General features: G+C 38.5%; 1 protein-coding gene across 7 annotated transcripts in view; it reads right to left on the bottom strand.

The window, feature by feature from the left end:
- Window positions 1–18,501, bottom strand: part of MAP4 (microtubule-associated protein 4) — a 160,215-nt gene that overhangs the window by 95,512 nt on the left and 46,202 nt on the right. For all 7 annotated transcript variants that reach the window (XM_012735312.1, XM_012735314.1, XM_012735311.1 and 4 more), the window contains exon 2: window positions 4,789–5,030. In XM_012735312.1, the coding sequence (XP_012590766.1) occupies window positions 4,789–5,011 (223 nt within the window). In that variant the 5' untranslated portion in view covers window positions 5,012–5,030. The remainder of the gene's footprint in view (window positions 1–4,788; window positions 5,031–18,501) is intronic.

The raw sequence follows: 18,501 nt of genomic DNA, 5'->3' as shown, positions 1-18,501 counted from the left end.
AAGGGCACCCACTACTGTGTGTCAGGCCTATGCCAACACTACCCTCTAGTGGCTAATCAGGTTTCTTACCATGCTCCACAATAAAAGTTTGAAATAAATATTTAGTTGTATATTTTTCTTTTCTTTCAAATCATTGTTTCTTAATCTTGGATGTGCATTCAAATCATCTTCAAGAGCTCATTAAAACACAGATTTCTGGGTCCTCTAAGGTAGCCTAGGGGTTAAGTCTCAGGACTATTACCATTATAACCTAATTCCTATTTCTGGCCAATCCTCTTCTCACCACCTTCTCACCTCACACATCTGGCCTACATCCCAGTTCTTTGATACAAAAAAAAAAAAAAAAAAGATTGATAAGCACCAACCCCAAAATCTCTGGATCTGTGTAGGTCTAAGAATTGTATTTTTCACAAGTTCCTGAGTGATTCTGTTACTTCTGGTCTTTGATACAAAAAAAAAAAAAAAAAAAGATTGATAAGCACCAACCCCAAAATCTCTGGATCTGTGTAGGTCTAAGAATTGTATTTTTCACAAGTTCCTGAGTGATTCTGTTACTTCTGGTCCAAGCACCACAACCATGAACTTTTGTCCTAGGCTAAAACAATCTATAATAAACAAGTTTTTAGCCTCAAAAACCCCTAGCAGTGGTGGGGAGCAATTATTCTCTTATTCTCACAAATAGGACTATCTCAGAACACAGAGTACAGAAAAAGTGACTTACCCACAAATCTGCCAACGATTTATTTTAAGGATCAACAATGAGCTAGTTTATTCAAATATCTATGGTGATGTTTGGGTGAATCAGTCACCATTTATGATTTTTGTTAGTTACATTTAAGAGAAAGTATCTATGTTTTGTCTCCCTTGCCTAGATCAGACAACTACAGAGTGATAATGAACAGTTAGGGTAAGATTTTTGGTAAAAAAAAAAATCTTACATGTGAAAAACCATTTTGAGAACTGTTTCCCAAGGTGACAAGCATTTTAAAAATAGTTTTGATACCAGGCCTATTTCCAGGTATTTGGCTATTAGTGTGTTTTATGGAGGCAAGATTAAGATAAAATTCTTTTGGAAGCTAAACTAAGTGAGGGCGAAGATGAGAGATAATGTTTTCACAGAAAAGGCCGGAAAACAAATGAAAAACGCAGGAGCAACAAAAGCATCCCTAGCACTCACATTATAAACCCCAAAATACCACTTCATACTTTTAACGGCCAGGGGCTTGTTTGAGAAATCACTGTTGCCAGGTTTTGGGCAGAAATTATACCTTGAAGAAAAAAATGCAACTTTTCCATTTTTGTCTTATTTCCAGTTGAAGGTAATTAGAGTGGGGAATTTAAAATTAAAATAAATAAAACACCATTGTCCAACGAGTTCTATTACCTGTAACTCATTCAAATGCAAGAAACTGGCTGATAAATTTCCACTGGTTCATTTAAGTAAGCTGCTATGAAATCATATCAAGAAAACCATTGATAACTTAGTAAATCTCATCTAAGAACAATCTTAAAGCTAGATGTATAATAAAACAAATAAATGAAGTCTAGGTTGCTTCATCACTTCTAAAGAAGTGTTCAGAACCAGCATCTGATTTACAATAGAACACAAACAAGAAACCTATCATTGTAGAATCAATCTGCTAAGCTATAAAAATTAGACCCACGGCCCTCCCTAGTGGCAGAGAGGGTTAAAGCACTGCACTGACAAGCTTAAGCCACTTCTGTATGAGTTCGATTCCTGCCTGCCCCGGAGGTGACCACATGGTGTGGCAGACCTCTCCTGACCCCTCCTCCGCTGCTCCCCTCAGCAGTGTACTTCGTCGATCTGCCTGTTCTGCTCCCCACTGTCTCTGGTGAAGCCTCTCACCACTTCTGTACCCCAGCTCTGTATGCACAAATAAACATTTTTTTAAAAATCCAGACTCAATTGTACTCTACCCATAAGAACCCCATTTTAATTAAATAACTACATTGACAGTGAAAGGACTGAAAGGCATCTATCTATACATGCAAACATTTATCAAAAGGAACCTATGGTAACTATATCAACATAAGATAAAAATTAGGTTTCAGAACAAACAATATTACCAGGAATAAAGAGGGATCATTCACCAAGACAGAGCAATGAAAAACATACACATGATAACAGATCTCCAAACTACATGAAACAAAATCTAAACTGAAGGAAGAAATAAATCTACATAACTACATAGTCAACACGCAACTCTCAAAAATAATTAGAACAAGTATATATAATAAAATCAGTAAGTATATAGAAAACCTAGATAATATTATTATCTAGCTTAACTGACATTAATAACAGTACATAATCACAGCATCATAAACATTATTTCAAGTAGCCACAGAACCCTATGAAAAGTCATATACAGAATCCTAAAGAACTCTGACAGACATAAATTTAAAATTTAAAAATGCCAGGGCCTCCCTGGTGGCACAAGGGGTAAAAGCACAGCACTATGAAGTTGCCCAGCCACTACAGCATGAGTTCAATCCCTTGCCAGGGAGGTGACCCACATGGCATAGCAGACCTCTTGGTCTGGTCTGTTGCTCCCTCAGCAGTATACTTCAGTCAATCTGCCTGTTCTGTTCCATACTCTGTCTTTGGTGAATCCTCTCATCCTCTGCACCTCTGGCCTGTACCCCAGTTTTTATATGCATAAATAAATAAATCTTTAAAAAATTAAAGATGCTGGGCCCTCCCTGGTGGCGCAGCAGGTTAAAGCACTGCACTAAGAAGCTGAAACCACTTCCGCATGAGTTCGATTCCCGCCTGCCCTGGAGGTGACCACATGGCAAGACAGACCTCTCCTGACCCGCCCGCTGCTCCCCTCAGCAGTGTACTTCGTCAATCTGCCTGTTCTGCTCCCCACTCTGTCTCTGGTGAAGTCTTTCGCCAACCCTGAGTCTCTGGCCTGTACCCGAGTTCTGTATGCACAAATCTTTAAAAAAAAAAAATTAAAGATGCCTTCTGAATATAACAAAATTAAACTAAAAATTAATACAGAGAGCTCTCTGGAAAAATTTCGGAAGTATTAAGAAATTAAACAATATACTTATAAGTCACCCATGGGTAAAAGAGGAATTCACAAGGGAAATTATAATATATTTTAATTATATAATAAATAACTATAAAATAATATCAAAAGCTTGTTTGAAATAGCTAAAATTATTAGAGGCACTTTTACAATTTTAAATGCTTATTTAAAGAAAGAAGAAATGCTTCAAATTAATGATCAAAACTACTACCATAAGGAGCTAGAAAAAAGCAAATTAACTCAAAATAAACAGATGAATAGATATAAAGATGAGCAGAAATTCAAAACATAAAAGTTGAAAAAATATCTATGAATACCAAATTTGAATCTTTAGAAAAGATCAATACAATTCCATATAGACTCATCAAGGGAAATATGAGAGAGAGAGAGAGAGAACACAAATCACCAATATAAGGAGTGAAAGAAGAGACATGACACTAGATCCTACAGACATTAGAAGAATAAGGTAAAATCAGAATTTTAACTCCACTAATTTGACAACAGATAAAATAAAAATACCTTGAGAGATAAATTACAAAAGCTTACCTGAGAAAAAAACTGATATTCAAAGAGTACTGTATCTTTTTCAAGAAAGGAACTTAAGGAATTGAATTTCTAGTTAAACATCTGATAAAACTCCAGACTCAGAAATTTTATCAAACACTAGAGAGTAAACTATATAAATTCTACACAAGTTATTCTAGAAAATAAAACAACGGAATACTACTTCCCATTTCATCTTAGGAAGTCAGCATAATCTCAATTTAAAACCAGGAAAAAATCATCACAAGCAAACTACACACCATAAACCCAAATACCATCGATGCAAGTCTGATCCAGCAATATAAGCACAGCAAACCCCATCCCTTTTTTTTTTTTTAAAGATTTATTTATTCATAATACAGAATTGTGGTACAGGCCAAAAGTGCAGGGGAGGTAGGAAGATTCACCAGAGTGGGGAGCAGAACAGGCAGACTGACAAAGTACACTGCTGAGGGGAGCAGCAGGTGAGACAGGAGAGGTCTGCTGTGCCATGTGGATCACCTGGGGGGAGGGATGGGGATTGAACTCATGCTGCAGTGGCTTCAGCTTCTCAGTGCTGTGCTTTAACCCGCTGCGCCACCAGAGAGGGCCCTGCACCACCAGGAAGGGCCCAAATCCCTTTTAAAAGATTTAATCCGTGTTTTGATCCTGACTTGATAGTACTCCCAAAGACAAATGTTATCTAATTCCATTCTAATTTTATTAACTGAATTCATTTTCTTAGAGTTAATACCACTTTACATTGTTGTCTGCTCTATAAAACTGTAGGATTTCCCCCCTTTACATGTTGTTTGTAGAACCAAAGGAAACCATAGTCCATCACCAAAGACAGAACCTTGTGCTCCCTCCCCTATTAATTAAGTCTTGATTGAAACACAGAATTAGCTTACCTAACTTTACAAAGCTACTTACAGCGAAAGGCACAACAGGTCATTTAATACAGGAAACTAAGTGGTAGATTATACTGCAATTGAGACATTACAGAACAAATTATCTATAGCTTCATGAATACACACTCAACTAAAGGTTAATGAGCCCACACCTCTCCTTGGTTTCAAACAACAAAAAAAAATTTATAGAATAGTTACCAGCCTACACTAAAAAAAATCAATTTAGTTCCCTAAATGATGACCCAAAGTATAATCCCTAGTCTACCTTCTGAACAATTATATTTGCCTTAAATACTTACCTTCAATCTGGCTAGTATCTGAGCATGATTTCTTCTTTGACTCTGAATTCCCAGTTTTTTCATCAACATCCAGAAGAGGAATATAGTCTGTTTTCCCAACAGTTTCTCCCACAACATCATCAAAGGCCTCTGCTTCCAGTGTGGCAATAAAGTCCCGTTTTATCTCTTCCTCAATTTCTGGAGGTGGGTCTGTTAATGCATCTGTAAGACTGAGGTCAGCCATTCTGCACCACTGTAATTGCCTGGTAAAGGGGGGGGAAAGACATTTCACTGGGGTGAGCACTGCAAAGAGGAAAACATTCCTAAAAACCCTTATCAATTATTTTAAAAAGAAATAAGTAAAAGTTTAGAATAGAAGAGTCTCCCTTATTTTACAGAAAATTAAAGTTCAGGATTAGATAGGAATATGAGAAAAAAAAAACACGATTTTTTTCACATGTGAGAGGCAAAACAAATCAAAAGCCACTTTGTTCTTTTCTTAATAAGAAAAATTAAATATCAGAAATTAAGTTATCCAAGGTTACAGAAACTAAGATCCTTCCCATTGAATCTGCATTTCTAAATACCATGTATTAATTTTTAAAAAGAATATGCAAAAGAGGTCAGATTATATTATAGTTCCATTAAAAAAAAAGTTATATTGCTATCAGGCAAATGAAATTGCCTTTCTTGATAAAAGTCTGTGAGTATGAGCCTTACATTACTTCATGAACCACCTATGAATAGTTCCATCAATCAAATTATAAATTATAACACTACCCTGCAGGCATGGTAAAATACAGACAAAATACTGATTTAGCTAGGGGAGGTGGTTGCTCTCTGTGATCATATACATTCTCATCTTCACAGAACATCAGGCTCTTGGTTTGTCAATATAATCTGCAGCTATGAAGTATGATCTACAATAGGTAAAATTTCAGGTGAACAGCCAAGAAAATACAGAAATGATCTAATGGAGAAAACCAAAGGGCCCACAATAAATTGAGATTCTGATACATACACAGCACAGTAGGAAATAAAAAAAAAAGTGCCCTTTCTATCTTGAAAGAACAGAATTTTAATAGCCACCTCAAGAGACAAAGTTAAATGAAATAAGATCTTGGTTTCTGGGCCAAGAAAACATAAATCAAACACAATTCTTAAGTTGCGTAATATAAAGGCTACTGCTTCTGTCCTCCCATAATTTTATTTTACCTTTCTCCCACCTCCATATATCCTATTACCTATCCCCATAGTAAAGTTAGGCACATGACTGGAACTTTGCTAATTAGAAAACAGGAGGGAATGCTTGGACCAAGACATTTTCATTAGATCTACAACCTGGAAGGAACACCAATGAGTGGCAATTATTCACACAGCCAATAAACAATGTCTATAATTGTCTTTTTTCTCAAGTCAAAGTGAGTGACATTTCAATAAATTTTTCTTCTGCCAATTTATTTAACATATTTCTGTCAAAGAATCACAACTAATATACACTTTCTTTCCCCAACCCAAATGATTTTTTTTTAATTACTACAAAAGTTTATTTTTATATCATTTTGCACATTTTTTTTTCCATCTCGATTGTAATCCCCGCAGGTTTCCCATCACCAAATCACCCGTGTGCCACCACCATAGTTCCATGCATTTCCCACCCTTCCCCCGCCCCAAATGTCTCTGGTATATGGTTGTTCATTATTTTTGTTATTTTCTCGCCTGGTCCATTATACTCCTGCTATGAGTGAAACCATCTGGTATTTTTCTTTCTCTTTCTGGCTTATCTCACTAAGCATGATCTTTTCCAGCTCCATCCAAGTTGCTGCAAAAGACATGTGTTTCTCTTTTTTGGTTGCTGAGTAATATTCCATTGTATATATGTACCACATCTTTTTTATCCAGTCATCTACTTTTGGGCATTTGGGCTGCTTCCATGTTTTTCCAATTGTAAATAAAGCAGCAATAAACATGGGGGTACAAGTATATTTTTCAATCAGTGTTTTTGTATCTTTTGGGTAGATACCTAGGAGTGCCCCAACCCAAATGATTTTTTAAAGTAAAAATTCACTTAATAGTCAGGCTCTTCCAGTGTCAACCTCTCCAGCAAATTTTCTTTTTTTAAAGATTTATTTATTTATGCATATAAGAACTGGGATTACAGGTCAGAGGTGTGGATGAGAGGGTTCACCAGAGAAAGAGTGGGGAGCAGAGCAGGCAGATCAAGAAGGTACACTGCTGAGAGAAGCAGTGGGCAAGACAGGAGAGGTCTGCTGTACCATGTGGGTCACCTCCCTGGACAGGGAGCAAGCTCGTGCTGCAGTGACTGTGGACAGCTTCACAGTGCTGTACTTTAACACACTGTGATGGCACCAGGGAGGGCCATCCAACAAATTTTCTTAGGAAACACACCGCAAGGAATATTGTCCTTCTACCTTCATCTCTGTCTCCACACACTTCCCACTCTCACTAACACTAGCTTGTGTTACAAATATGAAAATCACAGGCCTTTTTCAAGCATTTCTTTTTCATTTTCACTAGAGGACCCAGCTTCAAGGCTACCAAAATCATAAAATGTATACAAATAGTTCTAGAACCTTGAAAAATCATGCTAGCCTATTCCAATTCCAGTGTACAAAGGCCCTATGTACTGATGGACTATTTTTCAGTAATGACTGTCATACTGGACATTCATGAACAATGCTGGTGACTAATAGCTGGTTTTGCATAAGCTGGAAACCTTAATAAGATTGTCTCTTAAGACTGCACACTAAAATCTGTGCCACCATAGATATGGTGGTATAAAAATCAAGAGGGGATTGTACAGGGTGGTCCCCAGGAAAAAGGGGGTTCCAGGTTCCCTGTCCCACCCAAAGAAGAGTGGGGTTGAGCAGGAAGGAGAAGAATCTGGACAGGAGACTGAAGAGGAAGGAAGCAGGATGGAGAGCCAGGAGACCTGAGGAAGAACCATGGACCGAAGAAACATGGAGCAGAGACACATATGAAGTGCTCTTGTTTCTTGAACTGGACTGGTTGAAACAGATGTGAAAGAGACCTGTGGGAAGATTAACTATGGTAGCATTTATCTTGATTTTGACTTTGCTCTTTTCCTCCCAGACTTGTTTGGCCATTTCTGATCCTTTTCCTGGTCCCTACTAGAAGGTCCTTTACACTTGCGGCTCACTTTGCTTTGAGCCAATCCCTTTTGGATAGCTTTTACCCACGAGGTGATGGATAACTTTGGATGTCTAGTTTAGAAACTATATTGCTTTCTCTGTATTGTGCACTAATTGTACTAAAGTTCCTTTCCATTAAAGGTCTTATGTTTTGTCTCGATGAGGCGGATGGCAGAGCAGTTCAGGGATGCCCTTTACCCTGCCCTGTAACAGACTGAGTTCTATCCCCGGCCAGGGGGGTGACCCATATGGCCCAGCAGACCTATCCTGTCATTCCCTGCTCCCCTCAGCAGTGTACTTCGTCAATCTGCCTGTTCTGTCTCTGGTGAATCCTCCCACCTCCTCTGCACCTCTGGCCTGTAACCCAGTTCTGTATGCATAAATAAATAAGTCTTTAAAAAAAAAAAACAGGAATACATTTTTAAACCTAATTTATCTGAGTGCAGATCCTTCAAGGGCAGCTTTTAATCCGCTGTAATCTTGTCCCTCCTCCCTTACGTTACTAGACCATTTCCTAAGCAGACATATGTGGCTCATGGACTATGACTAGTGGCTTAAATTCAGACTAAAGATAAAATGGATAGAAAATTATAAAACTGAGAAGTGACAAAGTGACTTGGCTGTGACTGCACCTAACCAACTGCCCAGCATCTGAATTTAACAGTTTAGCTATTCTTATCACCACATATAAATAGAAGGATGATTTAAACACACACACACACACACACAAACTCTACTTATAAAAAATGACCCTAAAAAGGCAAATTTATAGTGTTGTGTTGGAAGTGAAAACACTGGCCTTTAGCCAGAAAGCTTCAGTTACCAATATATTAAAGAGAAGATTACCCAATTTTACCCAGTCTATTCTAAAACATGCATAAGTATAATAAACTTCTTAAGTTCATTTGTTAAACTGGTTCTGCAAGCCTTCCAGAAATGATTTTAATAAATTTATAAAATGAGTATCACCTCACATCTTATAAAACCACTATGGTCATTTAATATTCATTTATGCCTTAAAACATTTACTTATGTGTTTTATGGACAAAGGATATGATACAGTACTATTTTCAAATCTGGATTATTCCAAAAAGCAAAAAATGTACCCATGTAAATGAGCACTATTTACTTTTTTAAAAATGACCTCTCAATCATTATACTATTCATCTTCTATTCATAGATAATTAAGAACGTTAACTTTAAATGGATTTGTTAAGAGAACGCAAGAAAGCGGGGCACAGTTTCCACCCTTCAGTGAAGCACATATGACTATGAGTCACTTTTCCAGGGTGAATTCCCTAATCTTAAAATAAGAGCAGTCTGTTAAATGATTTCTAATGTTGGTAATTCTATAAGCTAATTATAATTCTGTTTCATCTTTAAGTTAAAAGTAAATGAACTTCATACAGCTCCTCAATGTGAATGTGACTAATATTTTATGCAGCAAGTACTCTCGAGTATAACTAGATTCAGTTTTATTAAAAGATAAAGGCTTTTTGGCAAATAGACAGATTGAAAACAAATTCATGAACGTACAGTATCCTGCTTAAGCAAATCTAACTGGAGGTTAAGAAACTCTACCCAGTTCTGAATAACATCAAAAGAGACTTGATACTAGTATGTCAGAAAATAAGCTCCATATTATTTAACAAAGCACCAGAGAACAGAGTTTCCAATCACAGCATTTTGAAATTGCATCTTTCATTCTGAGCCCACGTCTAAAGTGAAATATCTGGTACAAGAGGGTTGAAAATAAATAAACTAAGGCAAGAGGAAACATGACAAGATGACGAAGCATAGAATAGAATCTTGACTTCTTACTATTAATAGCTATGTACTCATAAAGGGTAAATAAGAATATATGATGAATTCACAAACACCTTCTCTGCTGTATGGTTGCTTTAGATAAGAACACAAACTAATTACTGAACTGAAAGTATTTTTCAGGTGTATACATTAGTATTCATACCAAATTTAAATGTACAAATATATAGGCCATGTTTTAAGTTCCAAGAAGTCCTCCTGAAAATTTTAGGCCTCATCTGTAGTCATTCACTTGGAGTCTGTGTTCACAAACAAGTTTACAAATGGCCTACTGCTGCCTCTGTCCTCCCTCTATTTCTCTACCTTCTCCCTGAAACCATACTGCTTTAGAGATAAAATGACAAAACTAAGGAAAGGAAGAGCTGAAGTCTAGACAGATGTTTTTATATACACTGTATTATTTTCATTTCACTGACACATTAGCCAATCTTTTTTCTACAAAGATTCATTTGCTCTAGATAGTATTCTCTTTTAAAAGGTTTAGAATCCTATTTAAAACCTAAAAGGGAGTAAGGTAGAGAAAATCCCTAGATGATCATTCACACTTTTTTTAAAAAAAAGATTTATGCATACAGAACTGGGGTACAGGCTAGAGGTACAGGGGTGGTGAGAGGCTTCACCTGAGACAGAGTGGGGATAAGAACAGGCCAACTGCAAAGTACACTGCTGAGGGGAGCAGCGGGCGGGTCAGGAGAGGTCTGTTGTGCCATGTGGATCACCTCTGGGGCAGGCAAGGATTGAACTCATGCGGATGTGGCTTTAGCTTCTTAGTGCTGTGCTTCAACCCACTGCGCCACCAGGGAGAGCCCCATTCACACCAAGGATAGGTTTCTTGAAAAGTGTTTGAGTTTTTAGTTTTATTGTGAAAAGAGAGAAAAATAATATAAGCATAGAGCATTTCATGGAACAAAACAAGTCTGCAAAACGTATCACAGAAAAAGAGAAGGTATGTGGGTCCAGAGTCCCTTGTAAGTTGAAAATAGGGAGGTAATAAAATGGCAATGGCAAGTATTGATATCTTTCAAAGTGCCTCATTCCCATTTTACAAGAAACTTTCTTCTCAGTAAACTGGACAAATTTAGAAACAAAATTATCATTCATAAAATTGCTCATTTGAGGAAAAAGAATCCTGAATTCCAAATAGCAAATTAAATAAATAAATATTCATTAGTAATTCTTAATGGTAGCATACTGCTTACTTAAATTTTCTTTATAGGGTCTCCCTGGTGGTGTAAGGGGTTAGAGCAAAGCACTGCAAGCTAGCTGCAGCTGCTTCCGTGTGAGTTCAATACCCAACCCCAGAGGTAATCCACATGGCCAAGCAGATCACTCCTGATCCGCCCACTGCTTCCCTAAGCAGTGTACTTCAATGATCTGCCTGATCTGCTCCCCACTCTTGGCTCTAGAATCCTCTTGCCACCCTTGGACCTCTGGCCTGTATGCATAAATAAATAAATAAATATTTAAGAAAAACCTTTATGCCTGATACTATGTCTTAGTTTTTTGATTTTTTGAAGGAAAGGGTGGTAGGAAGGAAAGGGATGAGTTATGGACAAGAAACATACATATAAAGATATGTGGGCTAATATTTCCTTCTATACTTTTAAAATTTTTTGACTGATTTAAATGACAGAATTCTGAAGTCAACACTAAGCTGCTATCCCAGGATAATATTGAGAGTGCTATGGTTAAAATGCAGTGCTTGCCCTCCCTGGTGGCGCAGCGGGTTAAAGCACTGCACTAAGAAGCTAAAGCCACTTCCGCATGAGTTCGATTCCCGCCTGCCCGGGAGGTGACCACATGGTGTGGCAGACCTCTCCTGACCCGCCCACTGCTCCCCTCAGCAGTGTACTTCATCAGTCGACCTGTTCTGAATCCTCTCACTGCCCCTTCATCTCTGGCCTGTACCCCAGTTCTGTAATGCATAAATAAATAAATCTTAAAAAAAAAAAATGCAGTGCTTGTCCCAGGTTTGGAAGGAACCCAGGTCTCCCAGCAACCATGTTATAAGTATAGTTTGTATCATAACGATTTCATATTCTACATGAGAGATTTTGAGTTTGCCTAGCAGGCTTTCACTTACTAAATGGAGACTTTATTTCTCAAATATGATTTAATGACTTTCAAAAGCCTATTACATTTCAAATTGAACCTTATTTGCTTGGTGGCTGTGTTCTGTTTTTAATTTCTCTAACTAGAGAATCTTGATTTATACTTTCAATCAAAACAGCATTCCACTCAAAGCAAAATAAAAATCTTTACTAAGGATCTCTAGGGGAATCAGCTACAATCATATACAGTTGACAGGCACATATGATCCCAGAAGCTAATCTTAATTTCTCCTGTTCTTTCCCAGAACTAAACGGGCAAATGGCTACTGACAACTCAGGAACATCTTCACTAGCCAATAAACTACGATCCCCCTGTAGAATATATTAACTTTCCACCCCCAGGTGCTTCCCTATACACTTCAAGGACAACAGTAGTGCTGTTATGAAATGAAGAAATTTCCAGGTTTGGCAGGATTCTGTTCATAACCACCATTTGTCCTGTTCATCACACGATCAACAAAAGGAGAAAGGCCTTGCCTACCAGAAAAGCTGAGGTCATCACCTAATTACATTCCTATATGAGAGTAAACCGGTTGATTTTACTGCCACATAAACCCCAAAACAGAGTCCTTTACACACTGCTACTTTAGGGAGCTCTGTCCTCTAAATATAAAAACACTGCATCCATATGTACAGACATATTCACACACATAAAACCTTGCACAAACTGCAAGTCTACTTATTTACTTACTTTATCCAAGTAGCTTGTGTTCATTCCCAACTGTATGCAGACTGCCACTTTTCTGTCTGAGTCAATTTAAATTTATTTCTCCAAGAAAAATAATCTACACTAGAAACCTCCCCCTGTGAGCCATGTGATACAGGCAGCATGATGTCTACTCAAGTCCGGTTATGTGGGCCAAAACAAGCGATGGATGACAATGACACAGCACTTATATTTCTGCTATAATCACCTTTAAAAGCAAATCTTATGTTGACCTCACTTTTTAAGAAAACTGAACCTTAAGGTGATTCTCAATAATACCTACTGCTCCAAATTTTGAAAAAGAGAAACTACTTTTTTAACTTCAATATTCTTCCCACTTATTCTTCTTCAGTCTAATGAAGGAAAAAAAAATTCAGTTTGCTTACCCCTATCCAACTTATTTCTTACCACTTAAGATCAATAAAGGCTTTTAAAAAGCACCAGTTAATATAATCTAGAATATAATTCTCTTATTTTAAGAGATAACAAATGAAAACCACAGAAAGCAAATCACATAAAAATGAAGCTGGGAATAGGGATCATTCTTAGAGGAGAGCAGAAGAGCAGAAAAAACAAAAGCTGCAGCCTTGGAACTTTATAGTTTCCCCTTTTATCTGACAGTAACGGCGCTATACTTCAAAACTGACCTTTTGGGATTTGGGGGTTGTTTTTTTTTTTTGCCCTTCCTTTTCTTCTCAAAAGATGAAGGCAGTTGGGACAGTTGGGAAAATCAAAAGAATCAAATCTCTTTATTTAAAAGAGCCCCAATGTCTATTTACAAAGAAAATAAAATTCCTTAGTGTGGCATCAAGGTCACACAATCTTAGAAGACTCAGTCCTGAACCTACCACAACCACCAGCAGTTTTCTATGAGGTATCTGTGTATTATAGTCACATGGGATCAGCTGCCATTTTATAAGCATACCGTTCGCATTATGACTGTATACCTTTGCTGACATTGCTCTACACACTTCAAATTCTCTTCAGTGCTTCCACATTTGTCAAAGCCTTAAAATCAAGGTTCACATCAACTCTATCACATTTTCTGTGATTCTCTTTTATAATTTGTTCTCCTAGTGCTATTCATAACAAAGGCAGCATGTGTATTTCTTTTCTAACAGTACGGCCTGATTTGTACTACAGTTAACTGTATATAAACCAGTACCTCTTGTAAACTACTAAGTTCCAAAGGGAAGAACCATGTCAAAGTGATAATGTGTATCTTCTCTCAGTGAATTACTTTACATAAATTATAGACTGAAACAACAAAGATAAAATGAGAAAGGGTTGCTAAATGAACAGTTCTAAACTGGTATGACAGAAGTTTGGGGGGGGGAACAGGCCTTATTTTGAAATTAATCAGAAGTGCTAAAACTACAAAAGCTCTTCAGAACTAGAAAAAGGAAAAAACAGATTCAAGGTTGAGTCTCGTCTCTAGTTAAGAAAATGTACCTCAGGCCCTCCCTGGTGGCGCGGCGGGTTAAAGCACAGCACTGAGAATCTAAGACGGCTTCCGCATGAGTTCGACTCCCGCCTGCCCCGGAGGTGACCACATGGCGTGGCAGACCTCTCCTGACCCACCCCCTGCTCCCCTCAGCAGTGTACTTCGTCGATCTGCCTATTCTGCTCCCCACTCTGTCTCTGGTGAAGCCTCTCACCCTCCGCATCCCTGGCCTGTACCCCAGTTCTGTATGCATAAATAAATAAATCTTTAAAAAAAAAAGAAAAAATGTACCTCAGGGCCTCCCTGGAGGCACAACAGGTTAAATCACAAAATTACAAGACTGGCTGCAGCCACTAAAGCACAAGTTCAATCCCAGGGAACTTGCTGTGACCCACATGGCACAGATGTCTCCTGTCTCAACCACTATGCTCCTCAGCAGTGTACTTTGTCCATCTGACAAAGAGAAGCTCTGCTTCCCACTCTGTCTCCGGTGAATCCTCTCACCGCCCCTGCATCTCTAGCCTGTATCCCAGTTCTGTATGCACAAATAAGTAAATTTAAAAAAAAAAAGAATATGCACCCCATTCATTATTTTATTTCAAATATAGTTTGTGCCAGAACAACAATGGAATGAAAGCCCACAGGGAGTAACCATACAAGTTCAGCTCTCTATGCCAGTCATCTTATCATTATTAGACAGCACAATAAAAATAGCTCTTTGTTTTTAGGACAGCACAACATGATGCAATATGACAAAAACAAACAATTTTTTGCTCATGAGGTCACCTACCACGATCATGCTAACATCAATAATATAAAAATTAAAATTTTTATAAATATTAATGCTTTCATAAATATTAAAATGTCAATTGTTATAGAATCAGCTCACATGTCACTATCAAGGAGCAGAAAACCTAAGGAATTTTAACATTACACAGTGAAGGAGAAATTTGGTTTAGGGAAGAGTATTTATACTTGATCAGCTCTTAGCTTTTGTGAGCTATTTCATTTATGCAAAATCTCTCCAAAGTGGACGTTTCTGAAATTCAGAGGCATAGTACACCATATTTTATTGTGTATCTATGAAAGTGCAGAAAAATGGAAGGTGAAATAAAGAGGAGATAGGGATTTGTGCTTCTAATTCCATAGTTATGTATTTACAATGTATGTCTCTTCCAGGGTATCTGACCCTGAGTTCATAGCCAGCAAAGACAGCATCATTTGTATCACTTTATCCTGGACAGATAGTATGATAAAGTAATAATACCTCCCAGGTTCTCACTGAATGAATATTCATCATACTGGGAAGTGACCTGTTCTACATCATACCAGACTTCTCTAATTGAATTGATGCTTCTCCTTGAAAGAAGCACCCTCGTGGCTCTTTCACTGTTGGTGCTAGGCAAGGCTAGAAGTAGAACTGGAGTACAGTAGCTCAGTTCTTCTGAATAGGAAAGAGGAGGATCTAAACCCTATAGAAGAGTACTTCACAAGCATTTTTCAGAACACCCCGAAATGGCAGTAAATGCCTTGCTCTTTAACATAAAAATACCTTACAGGTGCTTTCAAACACATAGGGGAGACCTTGAAGTAAAGCAACAAATGAAAATTGGATCAGCAAATGAATCTTTTAAGGTACTATTAATCTATCTTTAACATTTTACCTGAAATAGAGGAAAAATCTGAGTTAAAAGTGATACTGGGCCCTCCCTAGTGGTACAGCGGGTTACAGCACAGCACTAAGAAGCTAAAAGCCACTTCAGCATGAATTTGATCCCCACCCCGAGGTGATCCACATGGTGTGGCAGACATCTTCTAACCTGCCCGCTGTTCCCCTCAGCAGTGTTCTTCCTTGATCTGCCTGTTCTGCTCCCCAATCTGTCTCTAGTGAATCCTTTTACCACCCCTGCACCTCTGGCCTGTACCCCAGCTCTGTAAGCATAAATAAATTAAAAAAAAAAAAAAGATACTGTATCAGAATCACTCAGGGCCAGAATTCACCATTTCAGTATGCAAAAGTTGATTCTGAAAGGCACCCACAATTGAATTAACAATTTACCTTAGACATCAAATATTAAATTCACTGAAATGAACTAAAACAGGATTCGTAAAACTTAACACTGAGAAGAGACTGAGTTGTACCCTGTTGGGAAAGTAGGTGTTTTAGATCCACTTACTAGAAGTAATGCCTGAGGTATGAACTCTTTTCTTTTTTTTTAAGATTTATTTATTTGTTCATTCAGAACTGGGGTACAGGCCAGAGGTGCAGAGGCAGTGAGAGGATTCACTAGAGTCAGGGGAGCAGAATAGGCAGACTGACGACATACACTGCTGAGGGGGACAGCAGGATGAGACAGAAGAGGTATGCTGCACCATGCGGGTCACCTGCTAGGGCGGGGGTGGGGGGGGAATTAACTCACAACAAAGCATAGCAGTCAGCTTTCCAGTGCTGCATTTTAAACCCTTTGCAACAGCAGGGCATCCCTGAGATATGAATTCTTATACAAGATATTTAGTAGAGGAGTGTTCTCAGGAGAAACTTAAAAGGGAGGGAAGAGATACAAGCTGTTGTTTTAGCTGAAATCTTTCAAAAACCTCCTCTGGGGAAACTGCATCATATGACTGTACTACAGAATCAGGCCCACCAGGAGGTTAGGGCTCCAGGATTTTGGGAACATGCACAAGGTAGTCACTGGCTGAGGGCCATGTTAAAAGACAGAACATAGGCTCTCCCTGGTGGCGCAGCGGGTTAAAGCACAGCACTAAGAAGCTAAAGCCACTTATGCATGAGTTCTATCCCCGCCTGCCCTGAGGTAACCACATGGCATGGCAGACCTCTCCTGACCCGCCCGCTGCTACCCTCAGCAGTGTACTTCATCGATCTGCCTGTTCTGCTCCCCACTCTGTCTCTGGTGAAGCCTCTCGCCGCCCTTGAGCCTCTGGCCTGTACCCCAGTTCTGTATGTACAAATAAATAAATCTTTAAAAAAAAAAAAAGACAGGACATAACTTGCCAAGCATCTCTACAAGTTGTTTCTGCCGGTGATAGCCCTTGATAGTAACTCATACAGAGAAGCTAAGGGAGGAAAAAGAGTAAGTACGATGAAAGGAGAAATATTATATTGACTGGTAAAGGGGAGCCAGACAGGGTACTAACTGCATATACTACAAAAATTTCAACTAACAAAAAGGCACACCAGATTATTATAAGCCTATAAATATTTATAAAAATAGACCCTAAAGCAAAAAATGCACTACTATGAATTAAATGATAAAAAGTTTAATTTACTACAAAGATTTACCAATATTGATTTTGTTAAAGATTTATTTATGTATCCATGAGCTGGGGTACAAACCATAGATACAGGGAGTGATACAGGGGTCACTCCCCTCCCTGGCCAAGGATTGAACCCTTGCTGCAGACAGCTTTTTAGTGTTGTTCTTTATCTCATTGTGCCACCAGAGAGGGTCCCAATATTGATTTTTTTTAAGACTTTATTATTTATTTTTGCACAGAAGAACTAGGGTGCAAACCAAAGGTCTGGGGGTGAGAGGATTCACCAGAGACACAGTGGGGAGAACAGGCAGATCTACTGAAATACAAAGCTGAGAGGAGAGCAGGCAAAACAGAAGCGGTTTGCTGCACCATGTGGGTAAGCTCCCTGGCCAGGTCCTTCTAGGTAATGCCACCAGGGAGACCCCCTACTAATACTGAATTTTAAACTTGTATGTACCTAACATATTTTAAATATAACAATACATAAAACTAACAGAAATAAGGTGAACATAGAGATATCTTAATACACTTCACTCAGTAATTGACAAATCATATACACAAAAATCAGTAAGCATGTAAGTTTTGAACTCAACAAATAAATAAGTTTCAGCTAACAGACTACATATACAGAGTACACTAGAAAAGGCATTTTTCCCTTCCAGCACACATGAAACACTCATTTTGTTTTGTTTTAAAGATTTATTTATTTATGCATACATAACTGGATATAGGCCACAGGCACAGGGACAGTAAGACGATTCACCAGGGGCAGAGTAGGGAGCAGAACAGGCAGATCGACGAAGTACACTGCAAAGGGGAGCAGCGAACAGGTGAGGAGAGGTCTGCCAGGCTATGTGGATCACCTCCAGAGTGAGGCTTGAACTCATGCTTACTCATGCTTAGTGGCTTTAGCTTCTTAGTGCTGTGTTTGAACCCACTGTACCACCAGGGACAACCCAAAACACTTGTTTTTTTTTTGTTTGTTTGTTTTTGTTTTTGTTTTTGTTTTTTTTTTAATAATATAACAGTTTAGGCCCTCCCTGGTGGCGCAGTGGGTTAAAGCACTGCATTGAGAAGCTAAAGCCACTTCTGCATGAGTTCGACTCCCGCCCCGGAGGTGACCACATGGCATGGCAGACCTCTCCTGACCCGCCCGCTGCTCCCCTCAGCAGTGTACTTCATCGATCTGCCTGTTCTGCT

Source organism: Condylura cristata, unplaced genomic scaffold, assembly GCF_000260355.1.
Source record: "Condylura cristata isolate star-nosed mole 26May11 unplaced genomic scaffold, ConCri1.0 scaffold00004, whole genome shotgun sequence".
Lineage (NCBI taxonomy): Eukaryota > Metazoa > Chordata > Mammalia > Eulipotyphla > Talpidae > Condylura > Condylura cristata.
Note: the sequence above shows the minus strand (reverse complement) of the source record. Positions and strands in the feature narration are given on the sequence as shown.